Source organism: Anabrus simplex, chromosome 1 (assembly GCF_040414725.1).
Source record: "Anabrus simplex isolate iqAnaSimp1 chromosome 1, ASM4041472v1, whole genome shotgun sequence".
Classification (NCBI taxonomy): domain Eukaryota; kingdom Metazoa; phylum Arthropoda; class Insecta; order Orthoptera; family Tettigoniidae; genus Anabrus; species Anabrus simplex.
In genome coordinates, this window is record NC_090265.1 from 512,885,742 (window position 1) to 512,906,529 (window position 20,788).

The 20,788-nt window shown below is 37.7% G+C and overlaps 1 protein-coding gene across 1 annotated transcript in view; it reads left to right on the forward strand.

Moving 5' to 3' along the window:
• The window catches only part of LOC136868600 (uncharacterized), a 103,764-nt gene that overhangs the window by 82,580 nt on the left and 396 nt on the right, over positions 1–20,788 (forward strand). The window contains exons 4-6 of the mRNA XM_067144786.2: positions 2,533–2,717; positions 2,797–2,957; positions 9,212–10,291. Of these exons, the coding sequence (XP_067000887.1) occupies positions 2,533–2,717; positions 2,797–2,957; positions 9,212–10,291 (1,426 nt within the window). The remainder of the gene's footprint in view (positions 1–2,532; positions 2,718–2,796; positions 2,958–9,211; positions 10,292–20,788) is intronic.

Consider the following 20,788-nt stretch of genomic DNA (forward strand, 5'->3'; position numbering starts at 1 on the left):
GTTTCTTAAGTCTTCCACTGTAATTTGTAGTTCATATCTTCCTTGATTTCTGTAATCCACTTAATGTTGCACTTACTATTCCATAATTTTTCTATTATTCTCCTGATGATCCTGTTCTCTGGTGTCCTGATTAGATGTCCAAAAAAATGAAATGCGTTTCTTCCTGATTGTGCTCATTACTGGTTCTATTTCCTTGTAGACTGTTTCATTAGAAGCTACTCTCCAGTGTCCATCTTTTTGGTATGATTTGTTGATGCACGTTCTAATGATTCTTCTCTCTACCTTGAGTATTTTGTCTATTTGTGCAGTGTTAGTTGTTTTGAAGATGGTTTCGCTTGCATATGTTATTACTGGTTGAGTGACTGTTTTGTAATGTTTTAATTTTGTTGCTATTGATAGGACCTTTTTGTTGTAGATATTCTTGGTGACATATTGTGCTCTGGTCAGTTTATTTATTCTGATATGCCATGCTGGCTTTTCATTGAGGTTATATGTTATGATTTCTCCCAGGTATTTAAATTTATCTACAATTTTGATTTCTTGGTTTCCTTTGGCAATTTTGTTTATGAGTGGTGGGTCTTTTCAAAAGATATTCAAAGACCAATTTTCTGTGCTATTTCCTGTAGTGATATAACTTGTTGTCTGGTTTCCTGAATATTGTTGGACAAGAGAGCAAGGTCATCAGCAAAATGTAGGCAATTTAAACTTATGTTGTCTTTGGGTCTTCCAATTTGGATGTTCTTTGGGTTACTCTTGTACCATTCCCTCATTATATATTCCAAGGCACAGCTGAACAGCAGTGGTGACAAGCAAACTCCTTGTCTTAAGCCTGTTTTTATGATGAATGGCTCAGAGAATTCCCCTCTGAACTTGACTTTTGATTTAGTGTTGGTTAAGGTGAGTTCAATCAATTTGATTAATTTTGGATGGAGCCCAAAATTTCTTAAAATTTTCAAATTGAGGGTCTATGGATACAGTCGTAAGCTTTTTTAAAGTCCACGAAGGTTATTGCAAGAGGTTTGTTTTGCTTCTTGTAATATGCTATGGCTAATTTTAAAGTGATGATTTGTTCTGCACAGCTTCTCCAAGGTCTGAAGCCTCCTTGGTATTCGCCTAATTCTTCCTCTAGTTGCTCTCTGATCCTCCTGTATAGGATTCTGGAGAAAATCTTGTATGTGCAGTCTAAGAGAGAGATACCTCTGTAATTATCTGGATTGCTTTTATCTCCTTTTTTGTGGAGTGGGTGGATTATGGCTGTGGTCCAACGTTCGGGGAACTTTTCTGTTATCCAGATTCTTGTTAGGGCCATGTGTAAGGATGTTCGAACTGTATCACTGGCATATTTCCACATTTCTGCGAAAACTTGGTCTTCTCCGCAAGCCTTATAATTTTTCAACTATTATTATTATTTATTGTTATAGTGTAAATTTACATAATTTAACTCATGTACATAGATCACTGTTTATAGCCATACTTGTATTTCCATTACTTTATTATGTTTTGTGTTCTGTTGATGCAATGCTTATATTTTTCAGTTTGTATGTTACTTTATTTTCACTCGGACTCTTTTCTCTGGATTTCTTTTTATTTTATTTTATTTATTTTATTTTATTTTATTTTATTTTATTTTATTTTATTTTATTTTATTTTATTTTATTTTATTTGTTAAGCTTTGCTTTCTTTCTGCATTGTATGTTCTCCAAATCTGTTATTTAGCTTATTTATCTTTTATTTCATAATAGAATACTACATTTTCTTTTATATATGTATATTCTTGTAATTTACATGGTTAAGAGTAAGAGAGGGCCACGAGCCCTAACTTTGCCACTGCTAAAGTGAAATAAGTAAATGAATAAATATATAAATAAATAAATAAATAAATAAATATTGAATTCTTGTCTTAAAGTTTTCAACTAATCCAAACTAATTTAAAATGCAAATATTAATTGAGTATTTTTAAAACCTAAAATATGGTTTTCAAAAATGTGGTTCAAAAATTTTATGACAGTTAATATTATGCAAATAAATATGATACTCTCAAAATCATGAACCAAAAACTGTTGGGCTTGACATTTTGGAAATATTTATCTTAATAATGCAACCCATTAACACTTTCTTAATTAGAGCCATAGAAATCAACTACTAAATGTTCATGTAGAGAGGATTAAAATTACAGAAAATATACATTTCAGTAGGCCTAGGGTCTCCTTTTAGTAACAACAATTGGGGAATTTCATAAACCATGAGGTGGATTGATGGATAGCTTGCTCCAAAGTTGCTATTGTACATCTGTTATATAAATCCTTTTCAGGGTAAGTTTTTGACATGGTTGGGTGAGTACAGTGAGTAATCTAATATCTGCAGATTCCTCCAATGAGAGCTATTTCAGAATCAGAGCTGAATTTGCTTCTTTCGTGTGTTGTCTGTTTTTGCTATGTTGGTTAATGCACTCATTCAGGAAGTTTAGGATTCATAATTGCATCACATTTTCATACTTGTGGCTTTCTGTGACATCAGTGGTGTTTGTTGTAGCGGCAAGCATAGAGCAGGATCTACTGGATGCTTATGAACGACTGGATAGTGGACCGGGAAGAAAGAACATGTGGCTAGAGCGGCAGGATCGATGGCGACTGTTTGTGACGCAACGTGTAAACCGTCTGTCTGTCACAGATCGCACAGAAAAGTGTAGCTTGGCACACATTGCTGCTACATGCAAGGTGAGTGTATAATAATACTTTACCGTGTTACATTTATAGATGAGATCATAATATATCTATTTCATTTTGCTTTTCACAGAACGTGAAGTACCTGGAGGTGAAAAACGTACATGATGTTATCCCATACTTGAAAGCTCTGGCACCCTGCCTCTCCACAGTTGTGTCCTTGAACTTTGAAACAATGGCTCATGTCAATAGTGCAGTGCTTAAATATATTCGAAGTCACTGTCCTAATCTCAGGTATGGTTTTTCTAAGATTCACTTTGCTGACAAAAAAGATTAAAAGTTGAAGCAATTATTTGCCCAGTTGTGATACAAACATGTAACCTGTTTAACATTTCAGATCTAAACCTAATACCTAAACCTAGATTTGTATGTCTCACATTATTAATTAAAATCTAATTCTGCCTCCTTTTGTATTTGAAAAATGAGTCATACATATTATTTCTTGGTATATTTCACTTTAAGAATATTGATTTGTTTTTCATCTAGTGTTGAAAGCTCTCTCTCATATTTGTTGTTCTGCATATTTCCGAGATTTTCTGTCAGTGCACCGGTGTTAGATTTTATGTTAATTCACTTTGACTGTGATCTTCTGTACTGTATTGTGGCTCGGGTAATTCTTATAGTCGGCTAGAGTCGTGAGGTTTTCCACATTCTCATAAAATGAAGTATGGTATTGCATGCTATTTTAAATGTATTACTTTATATTTCTAACAAATACGCTCAGTTTTACTGCACAATATTTCTGTTATGCCAGTACGGATGAAGTATGAAGTGATGGATCTTGCATAGTTGAGTGTTCCTGTAACAAGTGTAAATTGGTCTTGTCGTGACTGCATACCATAATATGAAACAGCTGGAGCTCATCAGCACTAGACTGCTGGACTCCTGCACATAATTTAAATACAGATTAATGCATCTATTTTTGAACGTTCTGTACAAAGCACTGAACTACTGTTCACAAAAAGAAATGGTAAAAAAAACAGTGATGCAATGTACACACAATTTAAAATGCCCACCTCCAGTTAGAAGAAACATACTTTTCTTGCTGCTTTAGAAGATGACGGACTGTGGACTTTGTCTCTCTTGATATTTCCTTCACCTGAAAAATAAATCTATAATTAATGTAATGAAATGCTATTTTGGGTAAATATAATAGCAGAACCACTCAAATTTCAAAACACTTGAATTATCTCCACGCAGCCTGAAAATATACCACCCTGCAATGCTCCTTCTCTTATCTTTTCTTCCATTGTAGTATATATGCTTTTCAGCAGTGCATAGAAGATTAACAAAGTATATTTGAGGCATTTAGAGTCACTACCACCATAGTCCCAAAATATAAAAAGTGTGCTTACATCAGTACAGACACACTTGAGTTTCAGAATCACACTGTTATAATTAACTGACATATCTATGGAACTGAGGCCCAGTTCAATATCTGTCTATGTAATAGTGTTCCTTATCTGTTCATGAATATTTTCCTTTACCTTCCTACTTCTACTCTTTCATCTCATACCATTGATTTTATCTGTTGCGTGAAAGAAGACAGCTTGTGGTCAGTAACAACGAACTGTGAGCAAATTCCTCTCACTGGTGTGTGTGTGTGTGTGTGTGTATATATATATAGACTGAAGCAAAAGGAGGTGATAAAAGTCTGTAGAGGTGGGATGGTCGTCACTGTTTAAGTCCTGTATAAGACCAAAATGCCTTTCAGCAGAATCTTGGTTTAATTTTGCTGTTAAATCTCTTGTGTGTCTTGAAGTCAAAAAGAAGTCAGCCAAATCTAGTGTGCACTTGATGGTGACTCAAAGCAATTCTAGAGTTACAGTAGATGCAAAAGTGTTATCACTACATTGGATAACTTCATGGAATTCTTTCAATGTGTCTTGATGCTTGTCATCACTTGGGAGCCCTCCTTGATCAGCAATTTTAAATCCCATCAAAAATGTTAATCATCATCATCATCATCATTTCCCTTTATCCAGCTGTAGCTGATTAGGGGCAAATATGGTTCCTCTCCACTTTCTTCGGTCTTTCCACCACTCCTCCAACACTGTGTCCCAGTCCAGGTTTCTTTCTATAATGCTGCGTTGGATTGTGTCCTTCCATCTCAATCGTGGTCGTCCACAGCCTCTCCTTCCTTGGATTTGCATTTCCATCACCTTTTTTGGCATTCTTTCGTCGCTCATTCGCTTTATGTGCCCAAACCATCTTAGTCGGCTCTTCTCTATTCTATCATTCATTTTTTCCACTCCAATTTCTTCCCGGATTTTCTCATTCCATATTTTGTCTCTTCTACTCTTCTGTATCATACTCCTCAAGAACTTCATTTCGGCTGCCTGTATTCGACTCTCATCCTTCTTTGTCATTGTCCAAGTTTCTGCTCCGTAAGTTGTTATGGGTTCGTAATACATCTTGTACATAGTATCCTTTGCTTCCGTTGGCACATCTTTGTCCCATAACATGTTTCTTACACTATGATAGAAACAACTTCCAGCTTGAATCCTTTTACTAATCTCAGCATCCAGTCGAGCATTCTCCATTAATTCACTCCCCAGGTATTTAAACGTTTCCACTACTTCCAGGGGCTTGTCTGCAAGTCCAATCTGACCTTTCCCTTCTTTCTCCCATCTAGTCATAACAAGAGTTTTACTCTTTTCTACACTTATTTTCAATCCACATTCTTCGATCTTCCCATTCACCACATTCAACTGTTCTTGAACCTTCCTGTCGTCTTCTCCCCAAATGACAATATAATCTGCAAATAACATCATGTTCATTTCTCTTCCTCTGTATGCTGCTTTTGCTGTTCTCGTGATGTCATCCATTACTATTGTAAACAGGATTGGTGATAGAACACTTCCCTGTCTCAGCCCACTAGTTATTTTGAACTAAATTGTCCTGCCAACTTGTGTTTGCACGCAACTACAACATTCCTTATACAATGCCATGATCATTTTTATTAATCCCTGTCCAATTCCTTTTTGCACCAGACTGTCCCAAACTTTCGTCCTGGGGACACTATCATATGCCTTTTCAATGTCAATGAATGTCATCACCATATCATTCCCGTACTCCCAATGCTTTTCCATTAGTTGTCTCATAATGAAAATGGGCTCTATTGTTGACCTTCCACTTCTGAAACCAGTTGCTTTGCTGCTGTTGAAACCATACACACCAAGTTCTTTATAAATTGTCAGACCTATTTCAATTGAACAGCTGAAAAGCTACATTGACATTCTTCTTCTGGGGAAAGAAAAACAACATACAAACACACAACCAATTCTAATTATTATTGTAAACACACCACCAGCTTAGGATTGATGTGTTAACTGTCCCCTGTACTATACTCAGATTTACAACCTGACACAAAACAGCATGGCATGATGATGACGGAGATTGCTTTTAATAACAACACTCACTTCACACACGAACAATATTTTCATCTTCTACTACAGTGCGTTGTGTTTACACAACATAGTATTCAACTGCTACTCATTAGACCAAACGATGTGTGCAGTGCATCTGTTGAAATGTGGAACTAACTTTTCTGGACAACGGAGGCTTATGGAAGTTCTAGCACTTGACAGTCTACCTGCTCTGGTTACGTTAATTCATAAAGCCCATAAAGTATGAGACAGTGAACCTTGTTGATCGGGTATGGATACCTGGACTGAAAGAAAACGAAGTCACTCAAGATGTTATCACACATTAGGTACCCAGTATTGGCAACTACTGTAATGTTAAAGTCTTGTACACGACTATCTATTCATTGTCACTGCTATTAGAATCAGGAGAACTGCTGTCATTGCCCAAATCTATGCCTTTCTGTAAGTGGTAATCTTCACTTCAAACGTGTTTGAAATACTTGTTTTCTTGAAACTTTTAGATAAATTGTCTGTTCCATGCACTCAAAATCCAGCTTCACACAATTTTCATTGATGGCGTATGTATCTTGCCTCCTGAAGCAAGCTCGTGCACACTTTCAGCCATCCAATTATGATGCATTTTATGCTGTCCTTGAATGGCTTAGATATATCCACCAGGAATTACTGCCAGATCAGTCTTCATGTTCCTCAAAAGCTATTTTATCTGGTATATGTCCTCGAAAACTGCCCATTACAATAGAGCCAGGAGGTGAAGCAGTGATCAAAGTCTATTTCTCCAAACTGTTTGAATCCCATCATTTAACAGGGATACATCCATACAGCCTTTCTCTTGAACACAAACATGCACCCCATCTGGAAGTTTAACCTTTGACATTGTTTTTCGTTTAAATATAACATATGGTGGTAGTTTCTTTCCATCCACAGTGCATGACTGTGCAGCTTTGTTTCTCGTTTCTTGCTTTACCTTCTTTTCAGTTGTTTGATTCTGAGGCATGTTGAAATTCACTGGCATCTAGTCGGCATTGCCTATTTGTAAAAACAATTACGCCTCCTCTGTTCTCTTCCTAATAACGTATCATTGAAAGTACCTAATTGTATCATCTTCTGACATTCTTTGACAATTATGTTTGGCATCTCGGTGAGAAGATATTTTACTTCAAAAATCCAGTCATCCAGCCCCTGCTCACTGTGCAATTCGAGAGACTGATGCTATGTTTGTGACCATTGCGCATGTTTTAAATTGTATAATTTCATGGGTAACATATCCATCACTACATAGAGTGCGAACTATTTCCAACCGTTCTTCTTCAACTTGTAGAAATGTCCACTCCTCAGACCATGGAAAGCTTTTTTTGATTTTTTTCATTTCTTGAAGTTCATTCTTTTGCTTATATCAGTATCATACATTACATTCATACACTGCGAATTTACAGTCTGCTGCCCTGTTACCGTGTTCCTCAGCATACTGTGCTATGAAGATTTAAATCCATCTGTATGGCTTGAATACTTGCTCGTCATGCTCGAAAGAAGGATGCCTCCACGAATCTACTGCGCTGGCGTAGCAGGAGGAGAGGTGATACTCCCACGTGGCGTGTCCCAGGTAGCGGATGGGAGGGTCCTAACCGGCTTGCTAGCGGACTTGAGGGAAATAAAATTGCTCTCGCGGACCAAACACACATACCCCTGTGGGTGGGGGACGCAGGTGAAGAATACACCCACAGTATCCCCTGCCTGTCATAAGAGGCGACTAAAAGGAGCAACCAAGGGATGATCGAATTAGAACCATGAGACTACTTGCAATCAGTACCACCATGCGGGGAACGCCATGGGTTGCTTTTACTTGTGCGTAGTAACACTATGTTAGATACACAATAGGTTTGTGATTAGTAGCGACAGTGTGTGAATCAGGATGAGTTTTACAGTACCTGTGATTAGTGACACTATGAACGACACTATGGGTGAGCGACACCATGGGTCTGCCTTGCTTATGATTAGTACCCACTATGTGAGGAATACCGTGGGATAGTACGAGTCCCTGTGATTAGTACACCTATGTGAGGAACACCATAGGTTTGGGTTGCCTGTAAATGGCGCCGCAATGCGAGAAACACCATAGGTCTGTGTTACACGTGCACATTACATTACCTGTGAGTAGTACCATAATGTGTGGAATACCGTGAGTCTACGCTACTTTCGATTAGTACCGCAAGATGACAAATACCATGGTTCTACTTTACTAGTGATAAGTACCATTATGAGGGGCTGATGACCTGGATTTTGGACCCATTTAGACTACAATCATCATTGATTCAGGATTGTGCTTTAGAAGCAGTCCCTTGGTCAGTAATATTATTGTTCAATGCTAGTTTCTGGGAATGTGGGGCATTACGGGTCAGATCAACTGATTGTTTTAAATTCATATCCATCTATTCTTTCTTCACCATCATGTTTTGAATTCTGGTTCGTGGATGATTTTTGACTTTTAAATTGTCATTACATTTTGTACATTAGGGGTCGATCACCTAGATGTTAGTCCCCTTTAAACAACGATCATCATCATCATCATCATCATCATCATCATGAGAAAGATGCCGCTTCAAGAACTTACCAGTCATACATCACCTCTACTGGCACACAGTAATTAACCAACTTGGAAAACATCACTAATTTCTAAACTTCAACCCAGCCTGCTTATATCACGTAGGAGAACAGGAAGAGGTTAGGCCGAAGGCACTCCTACACAAAGCATTACACTGGTGCTAGTGATCTTGAGGTAACTCGTTATCAGAGGAACCACGAAAAGGCATGAATAATCATGATTTTCCAGATTTAGAGGAATAGATTTATAACTACGATTGGAATGTGAGAAATATGCCAGGGTGAGAATTATGTCAGTAAACACAATAGTTTCTAAATAAGAAAGCCTGGCAGAGGTGGATGCTTTCAGAATTCGTTATACAGATTGTCACATTTTTCTGTATGGTTAATTTGTCTCTACATGAGTGTGTGACTGTTAACTGTTCATAATTGAAAGAAAATTTTTATAATTTTATTGTATGTAGTATCCAGTTCATTACAAGACAATTTTTGTAATTTCAGAGTGTTGGGTCTGCGGTCGTGTTTCTTGAATGACAAGGCAGTGGGGCATCTGAAACACATAAATTCCTTAACTGAACTGGATCTACGTGATACAGAAGTGACGGCAGCTGGTGTTTGCAGAGTGCTGAAGCACAATCCCCAGTTATGCAGCCTTCAGCACCCTGATGTAGTCCGAGCTCTGTACAAGATGCATGCTACTACTGCCAAAACGTGGCTGGTGCGTGCAGTAGCAGTGTCATACCGGCTTCATGATGTTGAACTGGAGCTGTCACGGAAAGATGGGCCTGAGATGCTAGCAGTGGTGGCAGAGGTTTGTCCGGCTGTGGAGAGGGTACGGGTTGAATTTGATGTACGAGCATCGCCACAGTCTCTCGCTCCTTTAGCTCGATTGCAGAGACTTGCAGAGTTAGACATTCAGTGTGTCGGTGATGATAGACAATCAGAACCCATGACACTGTTTCGTGGCAGCATTGTTCCCATTCTGGAGGCTCGAGGACAGTGCCTTCTTACCATGTCTTTAGAAGGAGTGGCAGATGTTGACATGAGGCTCATAGAAGTCTATTGTCCCCGTCTTGTCAGCCTTGGACTTTATTACAACTCTTACATTCAGGACTCATTTCATATTCCAAAAGACATTTCTTCAGTAAAACCATTCCCTGCATTGCGAAGGCTGCTGTTTGGCTCCAATTCTGGGAACAATGATTTTCCTTCTGCATATCTAGAGTGGTTATTAGCAAACAAGGACTTGGAGGAGTTATGTCTTTCAGGATCTCCTCTCTTTACCAATGAATTGTTCTCAGGTGCATTTGCAAATTCATGTGCATTCCCACACTTACGTCGCCTAGAATTGGACTATTGTAATATCTCGCAAGAGGTAATAACAGACTTTTTGTGTCATTGTGGTCGTAAGTCTTTGAAGGAACTTAGCATATGTGGACCCTTTGTACATGAGCAAGCCACTCCTGCTCTCTGCTACATTATTTGCAAGAGGCTCGATGTTCAGTTAGAAGCTTACTTCTATTCTTTTGTGAAGATGAAAAAACGCATGGTGCGCTACAAACAGGACCTCAACTTTATCAAGTAAGTGTATGTTTTAATATGTCCAGTTTTAATATTTTTCTTTAGTTGAAAACCACCACAGACTCTTTCTTTCATATCTTATATCCTTCTCATAATTTTTGCCATTAACTGTTCTATAGTAATAGCAAATGATTTGTATTTGTAGTCTTCTACTAACTTCTATGACACCCTGTTGTAGTATGCTACCCATTAATTTACACTCCTACTCTCCACTTCAGTCCAAACTATCCCTGCTATGATAATATTAAAATCATTTGATGTAAGCTACATAACTTATTTTGAAGCTCATAGACCTATCTTATGAAGTAACCTATAAAGGAAAGAGAAAGAGTCATAGATGTAAAGTACCTTTTGCATGTAAGGTTGAATGCAGCATTCTGGAGTGGGAAAAAAGAAAAAAAAGAAAAAGTGTGAGGATAAATGGGAAGTAACAGTAGCTATGAATGACGGAAGTATGAAGACATATTTTAAAGACCGGAGCAAGAACCGCAAGCCATAATGTGAGGCATACTCCGGGTATCTGTGAAGCTTCTTGAGAGGAGGTCGCATAAATATAGAAACAATAGTACAGAGCAACATGAGGTTACTATTTTAATCAATAGCAGCATCAGGAAACTAGGTACAGGAGATGGCCTGTATATCTACCAGAGTTATGTTCACCATACTCAAACTCAACCTCAAATTCTTCATACAAATATTTCATGTGTTTGCCCTCATTACACTGATAAACAAATTCAATTTTCTTTTTCTTTGCTCCTTTGAATGAAAATAGGTGATTATTTATAATTTAGCCCTCCTGAATCCAAATCTGAAAGTTGAAATGCTGTATCACCCATCTTATTCCGTGGATTTACATTTTTTGTTTTTAATAAAAAAATTAATTCCCTTTGTAATAATACATCGAAATTTGAAATTATTTTTGTTTGTTTGCTCATGAAAGAAGATTTAAATATTGAAGAGAATAACTACAAAATATAAAATTAAAAAATATATAAGACCGATTTTGACTGTTCAGTGAAAGAATTTCATGCAGGAAAAAAAAAAAGGAAAAATCAGAGTTTTACTCACATTTTCGAAATTTCTTGTTTATACTCTTCTGTTTGTAACTGCCACCAGAAACCTCTTTCTCGAGGTTCCTACAGTAGTCTGCTAACATATTCTGTACCGATTCTCATGCATATCATTTCTCCACGACAGAAATATCCTAGTGAAATCTCTCGCCGCATTAGTCGCTAACCGTGCCCAAGTTAGAGGGGAAAAAGTCCAAATGCGAATGTAAAATGTGAATTTTCAAGGACATATCACATCCCTTGCGCTGATAAATGCCTTTACTGGCAGGACCTAGTGTTTACAGTGCACTGCATCTTCTGGTATAGGCTAGAGCACTTTTGTTACTTTCATTGACCTGTCTCAGTCTTATCCTTGGATTTGACAATGTGAAAGTGACTGAGGTAGGAGTGATGCTAGTAATGCCATTCCTTGTGCAGCCAGTCTCTGCTATGAATGGTGTGAAAATGTTGCTCATAGGGTCGGTTGATACTTGCATTTCAGTGGACTTGGCAGACTGATATGTAATAGCAACTTCTGGCTGGGTGAGGAAAGCAACGGGAAACTACCTCAATCCTCATTTCCCTAGCACGCCTCTTCATTGACGCCTAGGCCATCTCTAACAGCTGATGGCAGATGTGTTGAGGATCCAACCAGTCTTAGGGCTGAAGACTGAACATACACATACATGCGCTGATAACACTTCAACAAATTCTTAACAACTTCCTTGTAGTTGTCAGCTTTCACATTACCAAGAAAATTACAGCATACTATCTTACGTGAAAGTTAACCATGCGCATTCCTCTTTTTCTGTTAGCATTTCCACAGAGTTGTCATCATGAATGATCTCATATTTTCTGCCCAATAAAATGCCTTCTTTTAACTTACTATCACTTTTAAGAAATTGTTTTCTCAAGTATCCAAAACCCTCACCATGTTTATCCAAAGCATTCACAAAATTTTCCATCACCCCTAACTTTATATGCAATGGTGGTACAAAATATTGTCTTTCTCAGGTAGAGGGTGATTCTTAACACACTTCTCTCCAGGAATTATGTTTTTTCGTATGGGCTATTCCACAATGTTGTAATGTTTATCTTCTGCTCAGCTGTCCCATTCACAAAGAAAGCAACTAGATTTAGTAAACCCAGGCTGCATACAGTATACCAGTTATTTTGAGGTCTCCACATATCTGCCAACCGTACTTTTCATAATTTATCACTTTTAATAAGTATCCAAATTTCCATGTTTCCTTCTTGGTTAAAGAATAGGCAAGGGGTTACTGACGGGTATATACTCCCGTTACGCAACAATACTACTTTTAAACTATTCTTAGATGTATCTAATTCGTTTGGGTTGTGGCTCCCTCCAAGTTCTTGCAGAAAGCCACCTACATCATTGCAGTAAGTTAACTCATTACTAGAGGTGTTAAAAAGTTTAAAAAAAATTACTTGTTGATTTAAAATTCAAAAGGTGTTTTGTGTTTTTATTATTTTTTTCGGCATAAAAGTTAGTTTGGAAAGCAATCAGTTTTGTACAATTAGTGCATATAAAAACTTATAAAATTAAGAAAACAAATTCAAAATAGCTGGTAAACAGTTAAATGTGCCTATGTACAAATATGGTATGTTAGCTTTATGAATGTAGGAGTGTCCAAAATAAACTCTTCTTTCGATTCCTTCACGCGACTAGTATTTGAAAATATTTCTTTCAATGTGGCAACTCTAGGAACACTAACTTCAAGACGCGAAGTTTCTTGGCATTTTGAATGCTTCTCCAATTTGTGATGTTTGTCTAAAGCATCTTCCCTGCGATAATATAACCGACAATCACAATATTTGCACATAAGAATGCCACTAGAAATTATAAATCATTCTTATATCCCTTTCAGACCTGAAAGAAAACTGGCGGTGTGAATTTTTGTTTGTACGTCAAAAACTGACTAAAATGCTCTAAAATACATATATTTTCTAGTTTATTCTACAAAATTAAAATTAACATCTGAAAAAAAGCACCCGAACAATTGTGCATCAGGACTTAATTCACTACTTACAAAAAAGAAAAAATACCTCAATGCATGTGAATATACATATGTACATGATCAAATGTTCTATTTTACAGTGGAGAATAATTTAAAACAATTAAATCTTTGTTCACATACAAGTAAACGTTACATTTTCTACATTGAAGAAGAGTTTTGCTTTTACTGCCCTTTTGGCATCAGCAACTTGTCGTCAGACCTGAAAGAAATCTGGAGGTGTCAAAACATCAAAAACTTAGTAAAATGCTCTCAAATACATGTTTTTACAGTTATTTTACAAAATAAGAACTATTGGCTGAGAAACAGAACCCACACAATTGTGCGTGTCAGGACTTCATTCACTACTTGCAAAAAATAAATTTATAAAAAATTCAACTCAGTACATGTGATTATGCACATGTACATGATCAAATGTTCTATTTTACAATGTGGAACGATTTTAAACAATTAAAATCTTATACATTACATTTCTCATGTAGAGTACGAGTTTTGCTTTCACAGTCCTTTTTGTGACAGCACCCAGGACTCCTGCGTGCATTGCCTATAAGGAAACCTAGCCCGCACATATGTGCGTATCAACATTCAAAACCTCATGGTATTACGTACGATGTTGTAAGTTCACAATTTATGTTTGCTACACAATTTACACACTTCATTGATTATATTCGGATATTCAGTAAAGCTTCTAGATTAATATGAATGCAATAAATAAATACTTACTTTAGGCATTACTGCTTCCCGCCATCTTGCTAATGAACTGTATTTTTAAACTCTTCTTCCTGCCCCCTGGTGGTCAAGTACTAAATAAAAACAGCTGAAGTACATGCTATGTGTCCCGCACAAGCACTGCAGTCCGGTCTAGTGCCAAGAAAACGTTAAATAAGCTCAGACATAAATAAAATACGAACCCGCACAATTGTGCGTACACGGTCTGAAAGGGTTATCCTTTAAGTCTGTCCACAGCAGAAACTGCCACCTTTGGCATTTTAAAACCCAATTTTGAGATGCTCTGTAACAAACACTGTTATCACATGGTTGATTGTAATCAAACGCCAGTATAAAGTCGTAACCACATGCAAAATTTATTTCTGAATTTCTTTCATAATATTTAAATTATGTCGTGTCTCATCTTTGCTTACTGCTAAGTTTAGAACTACCATGACGAAAATGTGGTTGCCAATTGATTCACGCAAATAACACACCAGCTGTGGTGATAATGCAAAATTTGCACACTATTTATTAAATTACGGTATACAGAGTTCTTTAGTACGAATTACACTCGCTACCGATGTAACAGGAGGCAAACTTAGTTCCCAATTTGATAAACAATCGTGTAAGTATTTTGAGGTAGTCGCCGTAGTCGCCGTAGTCGACCAAACGGTTCATGCCACAAGATAACAGCTGTTCACCACTGGCCACACCGCTACCATCCAAGACAGTCGTCTTGTAACAAAACTATCAACAATATATCGTAGTACTGATTGCCCCTCGGAAAACTATACAATAGATCATTTAAAGATAAAAATTGCATTGTTCCGTATTGAAAATGATCACAGTTAAATTGAAATAATAAATATGGTAGTTCAACCTATTCAATACAAGTAAATAAGAGATGTAGAGATTACATTCTTATTTAATTAAAAATGGAAATGGTACCGGTTTCAACCCCAGTCTGGGTCATCATCAGCCGATTATAACTCGAAAAACAATGCATAAGTAAGAAAGAAGTTAACTGATATTGTGTGGACTTGACCTTTAACTTCTTTCTTACTTATGCATTGTTGTTCGAGTTATAATCGGCTGATGATGACCCAGACTGGGGTCGAAACCTGTACCATTTCCATTTTTAATTAAATAAGAATGTAATCTCTACATCTCTTATTTACTTGTATTGAATAGGTTGAACTACCATATTTATTATTTCAATATAACAATAGATCATTCTCAAATTTACACCAAACAATTCAAATATCGGCTTGTGGACAATAATGTCTGGAGTAAGGTAAGGGTTATTCTGCCCGAAGGCAGGTCCGAACCTCCGCAAAGGTGTTCCTGAGCCGGAGTTTACGTGCGGTAGGGTGGCCAGTTCCTTTCCGCTCCTCCATTCCCTTACCCCCCACCAACAGCGCGTGGCAACCCATCCAGCTCCTGACCACGCCCAATGTTGCTTAACTTCGGAGATCTCATGGGATCCGGTGTTTCAACACGGCTACGGCCGTTGGCTATCTGGAGTGGTGTGGAATAATATTAATAAAAAAAAACTGTCCCTGACTGATCCAATCACACAATTTTCGGGAGACTTCAGTGTTGCAGAGATTTCAGCAGCTCTGAAAGAAATAAAAACAGTTAAAGCAGCTGGATTAGATGGAATATATCCAGAGTTCCTGAAACACCGTGGTCCTAGAACACTGGACTGGCTAGTTAAATTCTGTAATGACATCTTACGGAACGGTAGACTCCCATCCCTGCTCAAGAGACCAAAAATAGTTGCCATCCTGAAGCCTGGGAAAAGTGGAAGAAGTCCAGAAGATTATCAACCCATTGCACTCTTAAGCATATGCTACAAGCTAATCGAGAGAATGGTCTACAACAGAATCTCGGCCACAGTCTTCCAACACATACCAGCCGAACAAGCTGGATTCCAAACGAACAGAAGCTGCTGTGACCAAGAATTGGCACTCACCAGCCATATTGAGAATGGATTTCAGGAGAAGAAGAAAACCATCTCAGTGTTTGTGAACCTAACATCGGCTTGTGACACGGTGTGGCGACAAGGAATAGTACTGAAATTCTGAAAGATTATTCCTTGTAAAACCCTTGTGATACTTCTCAACAACATGTTATGCAATAGAGTATTTGAAGTACATCTAAATGGCAATGTAAGCAAGCCTTACGTACTAAATGATGGTCTGCCACAAGGATCAGTTCTCGTTCCACTGCTCTTTAGCATCTACACTGCAGATCTTCCAGCAGCTGTCTGTCGGAAGTTCATATATGCAGATGACATAGCTCTGACCGCCCAGTCCAGTGATTTTAAAACAGCAGAAACTGCACTCACCTAGGATCTCCACAACTTGAACAAATATTTCAACAGCTGGAGACTTAAACCTAACCTGAACAAAACTGAAGTGAGCTGCTTTCATCTAGACAACAACTTTTATTATAATTTGGGTCCACCTTATTCAATACAAAAAAACTGTTGTTTAGATGAAATAACAACATATATTTCAATCAGAACTAGTTTCGACGCCCTTTTTACGTCGTCATCAGCTGATATAGGTTCTTGGAAAAATTGGCAATCATATAAGTTTATCTACGTCAAATTGAACACAGTTTAAAACCATATTAACAACCTAAAACTGTGTTACAAAACTGTTTCAAAGTCCATATTTTCTACAAGTCCGAGACTTGCAATTCTTAAACCTTAAATTGATGAAAACATATGTAAACCGGTTTGCTCACTAATAAAGTAACGTGGATTTAAAAGAACAACAACTTAAAAATAAAATAGTCTTGAAGAAACATTAGCTTAATTTAACACACTTCTTAAAACGTGATGTAGAATCGTATGAAAATAATTCAATAAAATCTTCAGTCGCTTTAATGGAGCAATCCTAGTGAGGTGGAAACGAGCAATCGGTCCTTTAAGATGTTAACAAGTACAACGTTCCCAGTTCAATGCGGACCTGAAATAATAGGAATCTAATAAACTATCGTTTAACTGAAGAGGCATAATATAAAATTACGTCATATCGTAAACGTTTTTACGTGACTCACCTCAAAAGATCGCTGTCCATGCGAAGCACAATGAAGCCTAGCGAGCAGTGTTGTGTTAGTAATCAAGTGTCCAAGGTTGGTCTGGGCTGAAGGGGGGAAATAGGGGAAAGCGAGAGGAGCAACTGAGGAGCGGCAACCTGTTGGAGCTCCGGAGGGCGTGGTCATAGAAAGCAACTAGTAAAGCTATTACGCATAATATGAAACACCGTCCTATTGACCGGGATATGTACATTTTTAAAAAACTCAATAAGGAAATCAAAAAGAATATTTGATTTTTCAGAAATTTCATTTAAATTAAGGTTTGGATTAAAATACTGATCCAGGTGTATATAGCAACCCTCCGTAACATCCAGCAAACTTCCTTTTCCAAAGTTCTCCAAGATCTCAATGTCCTGTTCTGTAGATGTGAATTTATGCTTTAGATCATGTACATGCTGGCCTACCGCGGAAAATCTGTTATATTTTATTGCATTGGTATGTTCCGTGTATCTCATTTTAAAATTTTGTCCTGTTTGACCTAGATATGTGCACCCACATTCGTTACATTTAAATCTATACACACCCGATTTGGTATATGGGTTTGATCTATGAACTGAGGCTGAATTGTGCAATACAACTGTATTATTATTATTGGTATGAAACGAAACCTTGACATTATGTTTCTTGAAAACATTAGTAAACTTATATATATATCCTTATTATAAGTAAATATTGCGAACGCCTTCTGATGTCGAAATAACGAGTCATGGTGGGCCGTCATTCTCTTGGCTTCCTCATCTAGCCATGGACAAGAAGGGCGAGAAACCTGTATTCGACGTGTGTGTGTATTTCTTTGCCGCATTATTTGTATAAAATGTCACTTCTTTATTGCTTATCACATGACCATTATTATAATTACATTACCGTTTTTATTCTAAACCACATCCCTCCATATGGGGTTGGCATTGGGAAGGACATCCGGCCGTAAAACAGGGCCAAATTCACATGTGCGGCACAGTTCGCACACGCGACCCCACAGATGTGGGAAAAGCGGGGGAAGAGGAGAAGAAGATTACTATTAGCTTTCGGAATTCGCCCGAATCCACAACTCTTATTTGGATCCAAGGTACTCATTTCCTTTTTTAGGTATTCTACACCACCTAAACTCTGGAAGTTTGGACACCTGTAAAAATAAAATTCTGGATGAATGCCCCCCTCCCCCAAACTAATTGACTCACCGAGGTTGCAACAAAAACTGTCCAATATAAGCATGGCCTTCTTCCATAACGAAGCTGCAGGATGCCAACCCCTTTCTACTCAAATTCAGTCTGCCATTAAATCAGCCGTCCTTTGTCCTTTATCTCGATAGTGGACATGAATTTGTGGAAGAAAGTGTCCTTTTGAAGTAGAAATAGTACACACTCTGAGCTGGGTCAGAAATAACTGAAGAGTGTTGTTACAGGCAGAGATAAGCTGGTCAAATAGGCTCTTAGAAATTAGAAAGTGTTATTCCCTTGTTACTGCTCTTCTGTGTGCAAGGGCAACAGGCGTGTATAGGCTCACACGTGACTACATCTTACAACTTACAAATTTTTATAATACCACAATCCAGCCATGAAAATCGGATATGGAGAAATCTTGTGAAGATATTCAATTTCTGAAAATGTTACTTTGGAACAGGGGGGGGTGAGGAAAATATGCGAGTAAATACGTTGAGCTCTAGAGATCACTCTTAAACAACTTACAAGCAGAAAAGCTGCTTCAAGATCGATTAAACAATGAAATGCTTCTAAAACTACTCAATCTAGCATTATTATTATTATTTTTATTATTATTATTACCCCATCCTACATAATTTGACATACGTTAATCCATAAAGTATGTCGCATATAGTGAGCTAGCGTGGTGGTTATCTATGATGTGTGATAGGCTGTATACAGACAAATCACTTGTTGCTATCACAAGTAAAAGAGGTAATTTGTCCTATTATAAAGGAATGATTATGGACTTCCTGGCCAAAAGTGGCAGCATTTCTGAAATAGTGCTACTGTGGTGAAGGTATGTTGTGAGTGGACAGTGTGATTGACGTGGGCACTGCAGAGCATCATGTGCCATTGATGTTAGAGGGGAACATTGGCTATGAGAGTGCATGAGGGCTGACTAATACACTACGGGAGCTCACTGTCAAAATGAATTAGCATAGAAGTTTAACAAATGTGCATTAGTGAAAAAGACTTCTATTTGTTCACCAATACCAGAATTGTATCTGCTGATGGTGAAGGATGCCTTCTTCATTGAGTCCTGTTTTCTGTCCCATTTAAAGGATGGGTTAGCATGGCAGATGGGACACACTGTAAATCAAACACTCTGCAACCATTGATGGTGGCAATGTTGTGGTCTGGAGAATATTTTCGTGACATTTTCTGTTACCAATGTTCCAAGTGAAAGGCAGTCTTGACAGATTCACTTGTGTAGATTACATACATCCATATATGCTGATATCTTCCCCAGGATGGATGAGATTTTCCTGTGTGATAATGAAAGATCTCTCACGGCTAAAGCACACAAAGACTTTCCAAGTACTCCCCTGGCCTCCTTATTTGCCCAGACTTTAATCCAGTTGAACATCATGGGAATCACCTTGATTGTTGTATTCACTTTAATAGAACCTTCACCACACATCCTCCAGTAACTGTGGAATGCACTGAATGCAGCATGGCTGTTGAAACATGAGTCAGCCTATCAAAATCCTATTGAATCACTTCCAAGCCGTCTAACTCTTGTCCACATGCTTCACATAACAGTTACTCCAGATATGAGCTAGTGATCATAATAATGTGACATGACTGTTTAGAAACTATAGGAATACTCACCAACAAGTGTGTTTATACTACGTGGTCGTCGCCATAAGACGTATCTGTGTCGGTGCGACGTAAAGCCCATAGCAAAAAAAAAAATATATATACTACGTGGATACCAGACACCTGAAGAAATATTGAGGTGATAACACTTGTCCAGAAGTACGAGGAAAAATATTGTAAACAAATGATCCATTGCGTACACATCTGAGGAAGAAGAGTTGACCATTTAATTTTAGAAAAAACAAACCAAATTTCTAAGTAGTAAACTGTAAGAAAAGGAATATCGGTTGTGTGTATTCATTGGTACATCCATAATACAGTTTAATATGCTTTCATAAAATGCATTGTAATGCTGTATTCAGTGTCCTATCTACTTCTATTCTTCTTATGTGATGCCAGATGGACAAAGATATCAGTTGTGTTAGCTTTATGGGAAACTAGGGCAAGATCACTATCCCGTTTCCACTCGAATCAGAAAAGGAGAGATGTGATCCTTCAAAGAACGAAGGTATAGGCTATCAAAAGCGAGGGAGCATGAAAGACTCATTAGGCCTTTCAAACCTCCAGGGTTGAAAGAGGACAAGAGTTGACCAATGGAGATTGGGTGGGAAAGATGGAAGTGAAGAGCTGGACACAAGTAACTGGAAGCAATACTCAAATTGTTTAGGGACCACTTGATCACCACCCTACACTCCCAAGTTGAGAACCAATGGGGATGTCAATTTTTGATCGTGAGTTCAAGGTAGTGGTATGTTGATGATGTGGTAAATGCCATGACAAACACAACCATTA